The sequence below is a fragment of the Thermobia domestica genome, chromosome 13, assembly GCF_964235325.1.
Source record: "Thermobia domestica chromosome 13, izTheDome1.hap1.1, whole genome shotgun sequence".
NCBI classification, from domain to species: domain Eukaryota; kingdom Metazoa; phylum Arthropoda; class Insecta; order Zygentoma; family Lepismatidae; genus Thermobia; species Thermobia domestica.
The window spans coordinates 138,994,310-139,012,110 of NC_137466.1; the positions used below are offsets into that span (position 1 = coordinate 138,994,310).

General features: G+C 36.0%; 1 protein-coding gene across 1 annotated transcript in view; it reads right to left on the reverse strand.

Annotated features, from left to right (window-relative positions):
* LOC145667778 (integrin beta-PS-like) overlaps positions 1–17,801 on the reverse strand; it is a 203,661-nt gene that overhangs the window by 32,911 nt on the left and 152,949 nt on the right. The window contains exon 11 of the mRNA XM_081735217.1: positions 1,954–2,241. Coding sequence (XP_081591343.1) covers positions 1,954–2,241 — 288 coding nt within the window. The remainder of the gene's footprint in view (positions 1–1,953; positions 2,242–17,801) is intronic.

The following is a 17,801-nucleotide window of genomic DNA, read 5'->3' on the forward strand; positions in this document are numbered from 1 at the left end:
AACATATACTCGTTTTCCGTGGAGAACGAGGTAGTTGAAGCTAGACTCGTGAAGTAACAAGAGGTAGTTTTGCAGTGTTAAAGGGAGTCATCCGACTTCCAGTACAGAGTTCAAGACCCAGGACGCGGTGAGAACAATTTCGGTTCCCTGGGATTTGTCCTGTGAACTACAGTATCGCGAGTGAGTTGTACAAAATTACTCAAAAGCACATGAAATAGTACAGTGACAGACAGTGGATAACTTAACCTAATTTTTAGTTATACATCAGTGGTGCTATTCTCTTCAGTGATAATGAAAATTTAAATTCTAAATCATTCTTAACATTCATCTATCTCTGAGTGCTTAGGACTCTCAGTGGATATCATTTACTTTAAAATCTCTTCACAACCCCAGAGTTAATATGGGACAATTGCAGTTTCCCCAATATGGGAGAAATCTATATATCGTTACATATCTTAATTAGAGATATAACACCCAGGCCAGTAACGCTATTATACTAGGCCTGTCCTTGGACATTTTAGCACAAGGCTTACAAGTAACCATTTGCTTGTTTAAATTTGGAGCTACTGAACATTCCTTCATAGAATGCTTAACATTCGGTGTACCTTATCTTCTAGCAGAACATTTTCATGTGGTGGAATGAGTATCTTGGAGGACACTGTGTCATCGAATTGGAGCGTTGTGTACGTCAAGTAACATTTTGGAACAGTGCATCAGCATATAAAATCCTCTTTATTTTTATCTTCACTCTGTGGTTTAAGTAACAAATAATAGTGAAATATGTTGCTTCGACATTTTAATACATCTCTCCTCTAGAACTGTTAGAGACGAGAAACTAGATAAGTATGAGGAGATAAATAATTCTGTAAATATTTCTATATGTTTTTTTTTTTTTTTTTTAAAGGTCAGACAGACCTTTTCAAGTTATCAGTTTATTCTCATTCATTTTATTTTTTTTTAAGTGTGTTAAATATCAAATATATATCATTTACAAGTAAAGTGTTTATGTGATAGTGCACTAAAAAGGTGATAAGAAATAGTGTATAATGAGTGATATCATCTCATCTACCATGGTTGAGATGCCTGTTTTCTTCATGGAAAATAAATCTGTCAGCTCTTACCGGAACAACTGTGTATTCAATTGCTGTAGGGTGAGTACCTGCACTAATGTCAATTTTGTTTCAGGAGTGTGATTCAAGGAGACAGTTTCCCCTTGATTGTGTATGTTGACCATCTCTCTGCATGGGGCTCAGAGAGAGAATACTGCCCATAAGAACAACTAACAGCCATGAAATAGTGAGATCATTTACAGGCTGCTACCTGTAAATTTTAAATTACAACTTTTTTTTTTTTTTTTTTTTTTTTTACATAAATTGAAACTTATTACGGACTCACTATTTATAGCATCCTTGAGCATGGTTGTTATGCAGATGGCCCTGAGATCTGCTGTTTTCAGAAATAATTAATTTTTGCTCTACCGAATTCATAAGGGAGTGGCGGCCCTGACGGGAGAGAACCTGATCTCCAAGAGGGAATAAATAACTTCTCATAATATTTTTTTGGGTATTTGCATTTATGTAAATACGTCAGTTAAGTAAATATTCCCAGCCACTCACCTTCAACATTTTTTTATTTTATTGTGTTGGTGTCGTTAGGTATATAGTAGCTTCGGCTCTGTCCACCTAGCACCTCACAAACTGTTTCCATACGTACTGGAGCTAAACTCTCCGGGTTGAGTTTTTTCCACCTAGCCGGTTTGTTAAGATTTTCTCCTATGAACAGATCACATTTCCTCTTTCGAACTATATGTGTTTATTCAAATATGATTAGCCATTTTCAAGTTACATTTCTTTGACTTGGATGAAGACATTTAAAGATACCCTGTATATAGAACAACAAAATGAAAAAATGTTAAAATATTAAGTATTCATAAGATACAACAAAATTACTTACAGGGCAATCTTCGCAGTATTTCCCGGAATACTTAAATTGTTTCTGTTTATCCGTCGCACATTTGCAAGCACCACATTCACATACACCTCTGCCACTGCATATTCTATCGTCACCAGGCTTCTTACACAACTGGTAATTGGTTGGACATTCGCAAGTGTCACCACTCCAACCTCGTAAACAAATACACTTGCCACATCTGCATGTTCCGTGATCAGGACCTGAACAAAGTTCACCTTTATCCCTTAAGCATGAAAAATTATCGCATTCGCAATATTTTCCATATACAACCTGCGAAAGAAGAATTGTTAGTGTTAAGGTATGTATGAAACGTTATAAGAATATGACAACAGAATGTATTCGTAAAAGATTGGTGGAGTTGCATACATAAATAGAACAAGTGTTTATTACCCTACACAGGTACAACCTGTAAATAGACGGTATTCACAAAAAGAATGTGGAATTTTGTAGATAAACAAAACAGCTGTTTACTATTTTAAACAAAGTTATATTCTGTAAATGCAGATTACACAAAACAGAATTGTGAGATTTCGGAAGTGAACGCAATAGCTGTTTACTATCTTTAACAAAGTCATAACCTGTATATACGAAGTAAACAAAAAGAAATTAAACTCCTTTGTGTCATACGGTTAGCATACAAGCCTTTGTCACGGGAGAACCAGGTTCGATTCCCGATGGGAGCTCCTGTGGCTCGGATCCCATATTTAAACTCGGATCGGTCCACGTCTCACACAAGCTTGGTGCTGAATGGGATGCTAAAGTCCTAATCTAGGCCAGGCAACGAATGAAAAATAGGAGAAAAAAATCGTGTAGTTCTGAAATTTGGCACAATTATTGGGGGAAGTGTCTTAAACAACATACTAAAAGTCCCCGTGGGTGAGGGGTCGGCAACAGGGTGGGGGAGGGATTTAATCCTTTTAACGATGGGATTTTTCCAGGAGTTTCGAAAGTCTTTGTTAAGTAGCTACTGCGTCAGCACTACTCACCCTAATTGCATGATTAGTACGTCATTCTCTTCAAAACAAGGCAATCTGCTAAATGGAACCTTGTCCATCGCCCTATTACATACACAGAGAGGGAAATTTGTAAAAAAATCGGGAAAATTTCTTTAAAAATCCCTTTGTAGAAGTTTAGGGCCTTCTAGAGCGGCCCTTGGTAAGAACACGCGGCCTTAATGTACCCTGGAAAATACATTAGGGTATTGATGATAGTTTTGCATAATACCATTCCCATATATTTGATATTCACCTGGGAAAAATATTTCCCTATCCTATTTGATTATATACGAACAGGGGAAAAAATAGGGTCTAAACTTTCTGGACAAGGTACGTTTTATTCGAATTGTATGGTTAGTATGTCGTTCTCTTTAGAATAAAGAAAGCTTTCAAACGCAATATTGTCCATGCCCCTATGACTATGCTAAAAGGGAAATTTGGGGAAATTTGGAAAATTATCTGAAAGTGACTTTCTGGACACTTGGGGCCTCTTAGAGCACCCCAGGAGAAAGTACACGACACAAATGTACCATGAAAAATACTTTTGGGTATTTTTGTGATATAAAGTGACGTGGGAAAATATTTCCCCATCCTGTTTGAAAGTACAAAACACACAAATATATAGAAAATACATCAGTACACTTTAATAAATATATGAGTAGTGGGTTAGGTTAAAATGTCTTCAGCAACATACTATAGTTCTCGTGGAAGGAGCAGTCCAGGCAACAAAAAGACAGTTTATATAATACACAAAATATAGAATTGAACAATTACATTAGGTAACATGAACAGGCTCTCAGAATAAATGTTAATTTGTCCATTTAACATGTTATGTACATAAACCATTGTGACACCATATAATTAAAACTCAACTTCTTCTGAGACATGATCAAGTTCGAAATCCTCATCCCCTAAACGTACACCGTTAGTGCACGTACCGTGACGGATACCATAAACAGATGAGCATACCAGCTTTCCGGCACTTACATTTTTTACCACATACAGTTGTCGTATAGTAACAAAATATGGATTTTAGAATTTTGGTCTGGGGCTACCGGGTCGTTTGTTGTCACTGGGAATAGGGATCCATTCTCTCCACGGGCCCACCCCCACTGATCAGGAGGTAAGTTGTTACCAAGCCATTACTGTATCTGTAGGTACACTCTAAACGAATGTTGCTCCGCCGCGCCTCTAGTTGGAGGAAGTGAAGGGAGGTCAGTTTTGATTTTGGTTGATGATTTAAGGATTACTGACTGTCGGTGATGATTCAAATCATGTTTGTTAGCAGCGGCTTTGTATAGAGAGAGGAACATCTTCTCGCCGGCTTGTGATGCACCATCTAATGTCGATGAGGAGTTATAAAAGATGTCAGCAATGTCTTTTACCTGACTCGATTGATTTTTGAACAATGAAACAATTGTTGCTTTGCTTTTTTTGTAAATAACTGACGTGGTGTCGCATCCACTGAATGCGTGGAGGAGGAGGATACTTTGTGAAAAAGGAAGTTCTTGCAGTTTTTTCGTCGAAAATAATTTAGTTTCTACTTTTCCCCTCCCAGGCTTCATGAAGTAAATGTTGTTCTCTGGTGGTGTCAAAGCAACCAGTAGAACGATTAAGTCCACATCTTTCCCTATTATGGTAACAGTAGGATGAGAAGTTGCTTTCTCTAACCCATATCTCACAATTGTAGTATCAGCATCCGCTGTAGCGACTCTTGTTTGAACTCCTCTTGCAGCCATTGTTTGTGTAAGTAAGTAAATAAGTTTAGTCTTATTCTTTTCATTTGCAAGAAAATCCTTTTTAATCGTGACATTTACGTTCAGATCACAATTTACATCAACTGAAGTTTTTGTTGTGCCTCTTCGCTTCTGTTCTGCGCGCTTCGTACTGTTGACATCGCCGTAGCCATCAAAGATCACAGTGCAGTTTTCACCATGATGATTGACCAGATAGGCCATATACTGGTCACAAATGGACGAAAAACTGCTGCCAACATCCCATTTTACACGGTGGAGGAGGAAGCCACCGTCTACAACATTGGCACTCATTTTGATGTTTATAGTTGTATCACACTCTACATGAAGTACACTGTAAAGAGATGATTTCTTTGACTTCCTCATTCCACCTTCATTAAAGAGAGCTGGTGGGAATGGGGATAATTCATATTGTAAAAGATCCGCAACATCCTCATCAATCTTTTTGGCAATCATAGCTCTTTGGAAGATCATTAGAGGGTCAACGACCATTGTCTCATTGTTCAACTTGATCGCATTGTTCACAGAGGCCAGTGACATCACTACATTCTTTTTTGATTGTTTTATGATACCAAAGTTACTTCCAATAAAATTTTTCATGGTTTCCAACTTTTAGTGCTTGGTGACAATTTGTTTTGGAGTTTCCGATGATACCTGTCGACAGTGACATCAGCGAAGCCAATTTGGGAAAAGGGGGATGGCTACTGAACCACTCATAAACTTTTAGACAGTCCTGCTCATCTTTGTTTTGTCGTGATGCACGTAAATCAACATGCTGCTCTCCACTTGAAAAAATTGTTCCAGCAAATTCCTCCAATGAAAAACAGATGGCAGAAGCTGCAGGTGACCCACCAACCCACTTTGCTAACACAGAATCGCTAATTCCTCTTCCTCGTGTCAGTCCGCCAGAGTTTTTCATGGAGCACATGAGTGTCTGCTCAATAACCATGTCAGACCAAACTCCTGCCCATGGTGAACCACTTCTATTTATAATAAAATATCCCTTTTCTATATAAAGTCTTCTAACACATCTGGATGGTTAGTTGCCAATTCAAGCATATCTTGCACGTAAAGATGGGCGCATTTTGCATACTGAAAGTGGTCACTTGCATGGAGAACGGAATCATTTGCTGGACACAGGACAAATGGCTATTCCAGTCACCACAACGTTCCGCAACAATGAACTTCTTCATTAAGGAAACCATATGTACCCATACTGCACCCATAAAGCTGCAGTAGGTTCGTTTTTATTAACACGATCAAGCTCGTTTTTTAGTTTGTTTTTAAGTGAAGTCAGGTGAGCATTCTTGCTGAGTTCATCCAAGGTTAGTTGTTCTACAGTGCACAATGTGTTGATGATCATCTGCTCTTCTGATGAAATACTGGCACCATCCAGAATAATTCGAGCCAAAGCAGCCTGTACAAGTAAATGCTGGCTGGGTTCAAATATATTAGACGGAATGGGATTTAATATGTTCAAATCCTGAACAACAATTTTATGTAACGCGTTCTTTTTCACATTTTCAAATGTCAACAGTTTCACAAGACCTAGTTTTCCTACCTCGTCAGCAGAAGGAGATAGTTTCAGCCTTTTGATCTTGTTTGTAGGAGGAAGAGCCCAAGCTGGTGTGATACATTTGATACCTCCCATGCTGTGGAAAGTATTCAAACCATCAAGGGTGGCAACATTAAAATCTGCATTGTCAAAAATATACTGACAGAATGTTCCTGTAGGAATGGGTTGTGTAGAATTGTAGATGGTCGACAGTTCCAATTGCTGGACATCATGATATGATGCACAGAATCCCAAGCCTGCAAGCAGATTCACCAAGTTTCTCGATCCAAACTTTCTGTGAATGAACAGAGCGATGCTATGCAGGATTGGAGATGGAAACGATCGAGGTCTAATACTTGAGATGATGGCATGGGAGATGGCTGTTAACTTCTTCGTCACTTTCTCTTTATCCTTTCTTCTTCCTAAAAGAGAAGACAAGATTTGATTTGGCGGGTTGCAAAGAAGAGGAAACTTCTTGCTGATTGTGGAGTGCAAGAACATTACCAATACCTAATATAAACGTGATTTTCAGAAAACACTAGCACCACACATTCTCACTCAGGGTCACCCTACGGGGCTTCAAAATCCAAAAAGACTTTCATAAATATTCTCCATTTTTTAATTTTTTTTCCCTGTACGTCATAGAGGCAATAGTGTCGCCAGGTATTCTGCTTTAAGGGGGCTTGAACTATAACTCATTCCCTTATATTAATATAATAATAGTTGCTTTAACTTCTCAAAACAGTAAATAGACACGCTTGTTTTATAAAACACGACTTTTGCTCTTTATTTGGAAATAATACGCTCATTTTCAGAGTTTTTTGTAATTGTAATTTTAATCCGAGGGAAACTAAGAGTGTTCTTTTTTTCGTAAATGTCTTTGCTCAATATAACACGAAAAATTATTTAAGCGTTCTTTTGGGGGGCTTGAGATCTGATTTGAGGGGTTAGAACCTCACTAAAAAGGGCCTGGCGACGCCACTGCATAGGGGCATGGACAATATTGCATTTGAAAGCTTTCTTTATTCTAAAGAGAACGACATACTAACCATACAATTCGAATAAAAAGTACCTTGTCCAGAAAGTTTAGACCTTATTTTTTTCCCCTGTTCGTATATAATCAAATAGGATAGGGAAATATTTTTTCCCAGGTGAATATCAAATATATGGGAATGGTATTATGCAAAACTATCATCAATACCCTAATGTATTTTCCAGGGTACATTAAGGCCGCGTGCTCTTACCCAGGGCCGCTCTAGAAGGCCCTAAACATCTACAAAGGGGTTTTTAAAGAAAATTTTCCCGATTTTTTTTTACAAATTTACCTCTCCGTGTATGTCATAGGACCATGGACAAGGTTCCATTTAGCAGATTGCTTTGTTTTGAAGAGAAAGACGTACTAATCATGCAATTAGGGTAAGTAGTGCTGACGCAGTAGCTACTTAACATAGACTTTCGAAACTCCAGGAAAAATCCCATCGTTAAAAAGTTTAAATCCCTCCCCCACCCTGTTGCCGACCCCTAACCCACGGGGACTTTTAGTATGTTGTTTAAGACACTTCCCCCAACAATTGTGCCAAATTTCAGAACTACACGATTTTTTTTTTCTAATCAGGGTTTTTTGGCCTTCGTTGACTGGACTAATCAACTAACCAAAATAGAAATGTGAAGTTTCGAATAAATAAAATAGCTGCTCACTAACTTTTAAAAAGGTATAATCTGTCAACATAAACAAAAATAATTGTAGAAATTCGGAAGTTAACAAATTAAATGTTTACTACCTTTAAAATGTTGTAACATGAAAATATAAAATAAACAAAACAGAATTGTGGAGTCTAGGAAGTGGATAAAACAGCTTTTTACTACCTAATACTTGTAGACACAAGTAGTTGTTGGGGCTGTTTCTATCCAACGTGTGTGGTCGTAGAAACAAAGGAATGGAGAAGTAGTAGGGACCCCCGTATATTGCGTCGAGTCAGCAAAAATTTTTGTGACGTCATAGGTCAAAGGTCAATGACCTTGGCCCGGGGTCAATGACCTAGGGGTACCTAGGACCACCCCCTCTAAATTTTGGCAGGGGTACCATGGCCCACCCTCTAAATTTTGGCAGGGGTACATAGGACCACCCCCCTTAAATTTTGGAAATTGCCAAATCTAAAAATTTGATATGGTAGCCTAGGACCATAGTATGTACCTCTATCAGTATTGGGTGTCTATGTCGTTCCCTTTCATGGGTAAAAAATTGCCAAAAATTCAAATTTCGGGGGTTTTTGACCTAATTTATCCCCTTTGATGAGGTGTTATTACCCTATATGGTTATATGGGCGTATACAAGGATCCATTCCCTTTCATTAGACATGGGTACATTAATGCACCCCTTGAAAAATTTGGGAGGAATACCTTGGCCCACCCCTTAAATTTTAGAAATTGACCAATTTAAACATTTGGTATTATAGTACAGAACCCTAATATGTATTATAATAAATTTGGATGGTCCACCTCGTTCCCTTCTAGGGGTACCAAATTGCCAAAAAATATAAACGTAAGCAATACGTAGTACCACGTGTTTGGTTTTTGACCTAATTTATTCCCTTGGATGAGGTCCTATTACCTTATATGTTTATATGAGCGTATACAGGAGTCTATTACCTTTCATAAGACATGGGTATATTGGTGCATCCCTTTAAAAATTTGGGAGGGGTACCTTGGCCCACCCCTTAAATTTTAGAAATTGCCCAATTTAAACATTTGGTATAATAGTATAGAACCCTAGTATGTATCACGATAAATTTGGGTGGTCCACCTCGTTCCTTTTAGGGGTACAAAATTGTCAAATTTTAGTACAACCACGTGTTTGGTCTTTTGACCCAATTTATCGCCTTGGATGAGGTCCTATTACCTTATATGGTTATTTGGTTATGTATAGGGGTCTATTCCATATCATAAGACATAGGTACATTTGTACACCCCGGGAGGGGTACCTTGGCCCACCCCTTATATCTTGGAAATTGCCCAATTTAAACATTTGGTATTATAGTATAGGACCCTAATATATATATTACTATAACCTCGTTCCCTTTTAGGGGTACAAAATTGCCAAAAATATAAACGTAAGCAATACGTTGTACCACGTGTTTGGTTTTTGACCTAATTTATTCCATTGGATGAGGTCCTATTACCTTATATCGTTATATGGTCGTGTATAGGGGTCCATTACCTATCATAAGACATAGGTACATTTGTGCACTCCTTTAAATTTTTGGTAGGGGTACATTGGACCACTCCTTCAATTTTGGAAATTGCTCAATTTAAACATTTGGTATTATAGTATAGGACCCTAATATGTATTATGATAAATTTGGGTGGTCCACCTCGTTCCCTTTAAGGGGTACAAATTCGCCAAATTTTAGTACAACCACGTGGTTGGTTTTTTGGCACAATTTATCCCCTTGGATGAGGTCCTATTACCTTATATGGTTATATGGTCATGTATATTGGTCCATTCCCTATCATAAGACATGGGTATAATGATGCACCCCGGGAGGGGTACTTTGGCTCACCGCTTTAATTTTGGAAATTGCTCCTTTTACATGTTTGGTATTATAGTATAGAACCCTAATATATATTACTATAAATTTGGGTGGTTCACCACGTTTCCTTTGATGGGTACGAAATTGCCAAATTTTAGTACAACCACGTGTTTGGTTTTGGCTCAATTTATCCCCTTGGATGAGGTCCTATTACCTTATATGGTTATATGATCATGTATAGGGGTCCATTCCATATCCCCTTAAATTTTGGAAATTTTCCAATTTAAGCATTTGGTATCATAGTACATGACCTCAACATGTATCATGATAAATTTGGGTAAATCATTCATTGGGTAAATCATTATGATCACGTGATCAGTTATTGACCTATGATGGGATTAGGAGTCCAGGACATTGGTACATTAAAACTTTGTAGGATAATTTGAGAATGCGTCATTGGTTTTGATTATTCACGCCAAATATAAACGTAAGCAAGACGTTGTACCACGTGATTGTCCTTGATGAGGTAGTGTACAGGGATTCATTTCCTTTGTTGTGGTACTTCTTAAGTTTGAGTACACACACTTCTAGAAAACAGTTGGTTCTACTCAGGTAAACAATTGACGGACATTATTGACCTTATTGAACATATAATGATATGATTAACTCTAAGACTTAGGTATATCAAGAGAAGTATTCTTTAAATTTGGGAATGGTGATAAACAGAATTTTAACATAAGGCGCGAAATTTGAAACAATACATTGAACTTTAGTCACAGCTCATAGTCTAAGATCATTGGTGGTGATTGATTTGAAATCTGATAGCTAACCTTATTGAATCTTATGACTCATAGACGAAAGGCAATACATGCTACAACAGTTTGAAATTTAATCATAAGGTGATGTAATCTGACACTAGCAAAGTTATTGTTAATGCAATTTGATTGGATGATCACTATCTTTCGTGCAATCTGATTGGCTGATCACTATCTTTCGTGCAATCTGATTGGTTGCTGATTTTCAAATCTTTGCTGTATTCAGTTTTTAAGTTTTGTTTAACATTTAAAAATCTTGGTTTCGTTCAACATTTTGCACTCACTGATAAATATGATCAAAACCTTTTATTTGTTAATCGAATAGTTAAAAACCGGATAAAGTTTGACGGTTAACCGTGAAACGTAAAATTTTTTAGTTTGAAAACTCTTGTTTCAAATTTGTTTGAATTTTTTGTTTCAGAATTTTGTTGAAATTTATGTTTCAAAATTTTTTGTTTGAAAATTTTCGTTTGAAATTTTTGTTTGAAAATTTTTTGTTTAAAATTTTTTGTTCGAAATTTTTGTTTTAAAATTTTTCGTTTCCAAATTTTTTTGTTTAAATTTTTTTTGTTTCGATTTTTTTTCAAAATTTTTTGTTTGAAATTTTTTGTTTCAAAATTTTGTTTGAATTTTTTTTTCGTTTCCAAATTTTTTCGTTTCAAAATTTTGTTTCAAAATTTGGTTTGACATTTTAAAAGTTTGTGCACTCATTAGTAAAGAACCGGAACTGTTTAGAACTAAAACCTCTGGCAACATTGTGGTGCAATAGTACACGTCAGAACATGGGATGTACTTGAAATGAAAAAAAAAAACACAATTCATTGAAATGGATCATTTTATTACACTCCACATACATAAATACCAGATAGTGGTTCTGGATATTGTCGATACAATGTATTTTGAACTTCTTGCACTAGTTTGTCTTTAGCATATAATTTTAATTCCAATTGAAGTCTTTTAAGGTCTAATGCAATATCAATTGGTGGAAACTCAATGTCCATTTGATCACAAATAAACTGTTTATGAATACATGTATGCACCCACGAACGATGTTGACAACCATCACAATATCTAGATACATGTTGTACAATATGCATAACACATTTTTCAAAATAGTACTTTTTCAGGAATATACTAGTTTTGTTGCACACTTCCACTGCATGTTTCACACACTGGAATACGTTTATAAATTTGTTCCATTCTGTTTCCGTTAGATACACCATGTTGCGAGGGACATGGAATGTACTCTTCTTACGTAACAGCACCATCTTCTCTTCGAGGACTGTACGCAGCACCACTTCATGATTTGAGCCTAATGATTTGACTATGGTCACATTTAGCTCATCATGAAAATAATCGTTCATTTGGTCGATTCGTGAACATAATATTTGCCATTCTTCACAGGTCAGTTGTACACCAAATTGTTCTGCTTTGCCCAATCGAATCACTGGTTCAAATGTTCTAGCACTGATACCAATCATCACATGTTTTGTTTGAAATATATTTATTGGATAATAGCTTGCGAAGATGAACTCTTTATCGTTAGAAGTACACATCTTTCCTGCTGAAACGCACTTGCTCAAATGATTTCATGGGCTGACACTGTATTGGTTGATTTATAGTTATTGCTGACGTCATTGAAAAGGAATGTGATGTTTGAATTCATGATTTCATCACAATTGATGACGAATCTGGCTGTGTACTAAATTCAAATTGATGACTTCGACCCAAGAGTCTTTTATAACAAAGATACAGATCCAGTATTTAAGAAACGCAGCAGTTCTTCTTGTTTTGATGCTTCCATGGGTAAATATCTTGCTGGTAAAATTATATTCTTATCATTTTCAAGCTTCACTACGATTCTTAATCCAAACTTTGTAGGGATCATTTGGCTAGCTAAGATTCTATAAGGTACATTCTGTTGTAAATCAGTAATCTTGGTAAATGATTTCATCACATCACGTGTGTTTAGAAACTGCAGACAAGTAGCCATGATGATGTTATCATGAATACTAACTCGAACGATACTTATATATGATGCAAAACTGATGACGTTGCATTATCATGTTCTGACGTGTACTATTGCACCACAATGTTGCCAGAGGTTTTAGTTCTAAACAGTTCCGGTTCTTTACTAATGAGTGCACAAATTTTAAAAATGTCAAACCAAAATTTCAAACAAAAATCTTTGAAACAAAATTTTGAAACGAAAAAATTTGGAAACGAAAAAAAATTCAAACAAAATTTTGAAACAAAAAATTTCAAACAAAAAATTTTGAAAAAAATCGAAACAAAAAAATTTGGAAACGAAAAATTTTAAAACAAAAATTTCGAACAAAAAATTTTAAACAAAAAATTTTCAAACAAAAATTTCAAACGAAAATTTTCAAACAAAAAATTTTGAAACATAAATTTCAACAAAATTCTGAAACAAAAAATTCAAACAAATTTGAAACAAGAGTTTTCAAACTAAAAAATTTTACGTTTCACGGTTAACCGTCAAACTTTATCCGGTTTTTAACTATTCGATTAACAAATAAAAGGTTTTGATCATATTTATCAGTGAGTGCAAAATGTTGAACGAAACCAAGATTTTTAAATGTTAAACAAAACTTAAAAACTGAATACAGCAAAGATTTGAAAATCAGCAACCAATCAGATTGCACGAAAGATAGTGATCAGCCAATCAGATTGCACGAAAGATAGTGATCATCCAATCAAATTGCATTAACAATAACTTTGCTAGTGTCAGATTACATCACCTTATGATTAAATTTCAAACTGTTGTAGCATGTATTGCCTTTCGTCTATGAGTCATAAGATTCAATAAGGTTAGCTATCAGATTTCAAATCAATCACCACCAATGATCTTAGACTATGAGCTGTGACTAAAGTTCAATGTATTGTTTCAAATTTCGCGCCTTATGTTAAAATTCTGTTTATCACCATTCCCAAATTTAAAGAATACTTCTCTTGATATACCTAAGTCTTAGAGTTAATCATATCATTATATGTTCAATAAGGTCAATAATGTCCGTCAATTGTTTACCTGAGTAGAACCAACTGTTTTCTAGAAGTGTGTGTACTCAAACTTAAGAAGTACCACAACAAAGGAAATGAATCCCTGTACACTACCTCATCAAGGACAATCACGTGGTACAACGTCTTGCTTACGTTTATATTTGGCGTGAATAATCAAAACCAATGACGCATTCTCAAATTATCCTACAAAGTTTTAATGTACCAATGTCCTGGACTCCTAATCCCATCATAGGTCAATAACTGATCACGTGATCATAATGATTTACCCAATGAATGAGATACTATCCAATTACCAATTATTGATACGACAATAAGAACTGTACCCCCTCCCAAAATTTAAGATTGGTACACAAATACACCTGTGTCTTATGAAAAAAGTAATAAATCCTGTACTTATTCAATAATAAAGCCGGTCAATAACATTTAAATTTTTGAATATTTCGCCATAAGAGGAACACCAATGGGTCCTAGAAAACGTTTACCGAATTTTGTTATTTGATAATTCCCAAATTTAAAAGGGAACATAAACATATAAAGGTAATAAACCATATAACGTGCTAAATAGGGGTCAATAACCTCCGAAATTCGATTTTTGGTAGTTCTTTACCCATGAAAGGGAACGATGTGGACCATCCAAATTTATAGTGGTACATATTGAAGTCCTGTACTATGATACCAAATGCTTATATTAAACAATTTCTAAAACCGAGTGGATGAGCCAAGATACCCCCTCCCAAAATTTTAAAGGGTGCGTCAATGTACCCATGTCTTATGATAGGAAATGAACCCATATACATGACCATATAACCATATAAGGTAACAGAACCCCATCAAAGGGAAGAAATTGGGCCAAAAACCAAACGCATGGTACAACATATTGCTTATGTTTATATTTTAGTAATTTTTACCCATGAAAGGGAACAAGATGGACCACCCAAATTTATCATGATACATGTTGAGGTCATGTACTATGATACCAAATGCTTAAATTGGAAAATTTCCAAAATTTAAGGGGATATGGAATGGACCCCTATACATGATCATATAACCATATAAGGTAATAGGACCTCATCCAAGGGGATAAATTGAGCCAAAACCAAACACGTGGTTGTACTAAAATTTGGCAATTTCGTACCCATCAAAGGAAACGTAGTGAACCACCCAAATTTATAGTAATATATATTAGGGTTCTATACTATAATACCAAACATGTAAAAGGGGCAATTTCCAAAATTAAAGGGGTGAGCCAAAGTACCCCTCCCGGGGTGCATCATTATACCCATGTCTTATGATAGGGAATGGACCAATATACATGACCATATAACCATATAAGGTAATAGGACCTCATCCAAGGGGATAAATTGTGCCAAAAAACCAACCACGTGGTTGTACTAAAATTTGGCGAATTTGTACCCCTTAAAGGGAACGAGGTGGACCACCCAAATTTATCATAATACATATTAGGGTCCTATACTATAATACCAAATGTTTAAATTGAGCAATTTCCAAAATTGAAGGGGTGGTCCAATGTACCCCTACCAAAAATTTAAAGGAGTGCACAAATGTACCTATGTCTTATGATAGGTAATGGACCCCTATACACGACCATATAACGATATAAGGTAATAGGACCTCATCCAATGGAATAAATTAGGTCAAAAACCAAACACGTGGTACAACGTATTGCTTACGTTTATATTTTTGGCAATTTTGTACCCCTAAAAGGGAACGAGGTTATAGTAATATATATATTAGGGTCCTATACTATAATACCAAATGTTTAAATTGGGCAATTTCCAAGATATAAGGGGTGGGCCAAGGTACCCCTCCCGGGGTGTACAAATGTACCTATGTCTTATGATATGGTATAGACCCCTATACATAACCAAATAACCATATAAGGTAATAGGACCTCATCCAAGGCGATAAATTGGGTCAAAAGACCAAACACGTGGTTGTACTAAAATTTGACAATTTTGTACCCCTAAAAGGAACGAGGTGGACCACCCAAATTTATCGTGATATATACTAGGGTTCTATACTATTATACCAAATGTTTAAATTGGGCAATTTCTAAAATTTAAGGGGTGGGCCAAGGTACCCCTCCCAAATTTTTAAAGGGATGCACCAATATACCCATGTCTTATGAAAGGTAATAGACTCCTGTATACGCTCATATAAACATATAAGGTAATAGGACCTCATCCAAGGGAATAAATTAGGTCAAAAACCAAACACGTGGTACTACGTATTGCTTACGTTTATATTTTTTGGCAATTTGGTACCCCTAGAAGGGAACGAGGTGGACCATCCAAATTTATTATAATACATATTAGGGTTCTGTACTATAATACCAAATGTTTAAATTGGTCAATTTCTAAAATTTAAGGGGTGGGCCAAGGTACCCCTCCCAAATTTTTCAAGGGGTGCATTAATGTACCCATGTCTTATGAAAGGGAATGGACCCCTGTATACGCCCATATAACCATATAGGGTAATAACACCTCATCAAAGGGGATAAATTAGGTCAAAAACCCCCGAAATTTGAATTTTTGGCAATTTTTTACCCATGAAAGGGAACGACATAGACACCCAATACTGATAGAGGTACATACTATGGTCCTAGGCTACCATATCAAATTTTTAGATTTGGCAATTTCCAAAATTTAAGGGGGGTGGTCCTATGTACCCCTGCCAAAATTTAGGGGGTGGGCCATGGTACCCCTGCCAAAATTTAGAGGGGGTGGTCCTAGGTACCCCTAGGTCATTGACCCCGGGCCAAGGTCATTGACCTTTGACCTATGATGTCACAATAATTTTTGCTGACTCGACGCAATATACGGGGGTCCCTACTACTGGAGACAAATACCTTTGTATTCGAAATAAGAGACCATTATCTAACTGTCACATAATTTTCATCCTTGTGTCATTAATACAATACAAGATAATGACAGTTGAAACTGATAGATAGCTGTTGGACAATACTTTAACTGTTGAAAGTCAAAAAAGAGCATTTTGAACATGTCATATAACTTAGTTACATGTATTTAGAAACAGCGCAAATGTAGATAATATACTATTGTTTAAATGAGATATGATGACAGGTAATGGTCAGTGTATTATTGTATGTATAGGAGTTACACAAAAGAGAATAATAAAAGATGTCAAAGTTGTAAAGATAAATGATTTAAAAAAACATTGGAAACTTGTTGAACAATGGTAGATTGTTATAAAGAATAATAGAACTACATAATACATTAAATTTGTATGAAAAGAATAATAAAAGAAAAACCTTGCAGCTGTATGCTTTAAAGAATAATAATTTAGATGATGAACAATAGTGGATTGTTATAAAGAAAAAATAAAAGACTTTTAAGCCGGCGCCGGAAACGCGGACGCGGCGCGGGAATGCGCGGGGGCGCGAACGGAAAATACTTGCTTGCGCGGGCGCGAGCGCGTGACGTCATTTGAAATTTTTATTTAAATATTGGTTTTAAAAAATAGGCATGTATAGTTTTGTTAGCGATGGAGAACCGTCAGTTTGTAGAACACTGATGTGAAGCATAAGTTAGACGCTAAGAATGAATATCCAGATTCTCCGGATTCTACAATTAATGAAAATGAATTAGAAAAATATGAAAATGATAATATAAAAGTTTATACAAGTGATACTGAAGAGGGATTACATAATAAAGTGTTTGAATTTTCGGAGGATAACTTAGATTTTGAGGAGGAATCAAATGACGAAGTGGTATCAAATGTTGGTACGCCGCCATGTTCACCTGCTTTATCAGAATTAAGTTGGAACTTTGAATGTGGTGGTAATTATGTGGTTGTGAACTGTGTTAGAGAATGCATTGTGAAATGTAAGCCAAATGATTATTTGATATGTTATGCATGTTATTGGCATGATTCATGTGAATGGTCTCATGAATGTTTTTATTGTAATGAAGACGTTTAAGATATTCATGTTTGGTCTGTGTTGGTGAATCCGCGTGTACAGGAGGAACTGTTTGAGATTTATGCAGAAAAACATACAGTTATTATACCATTAACAAGAGATTATTTTAATATTACATTTGGTGAACTATCAGTGGATGTGAATATACGAAAAGAACTTTTAAGTATTTTTCTTGAAA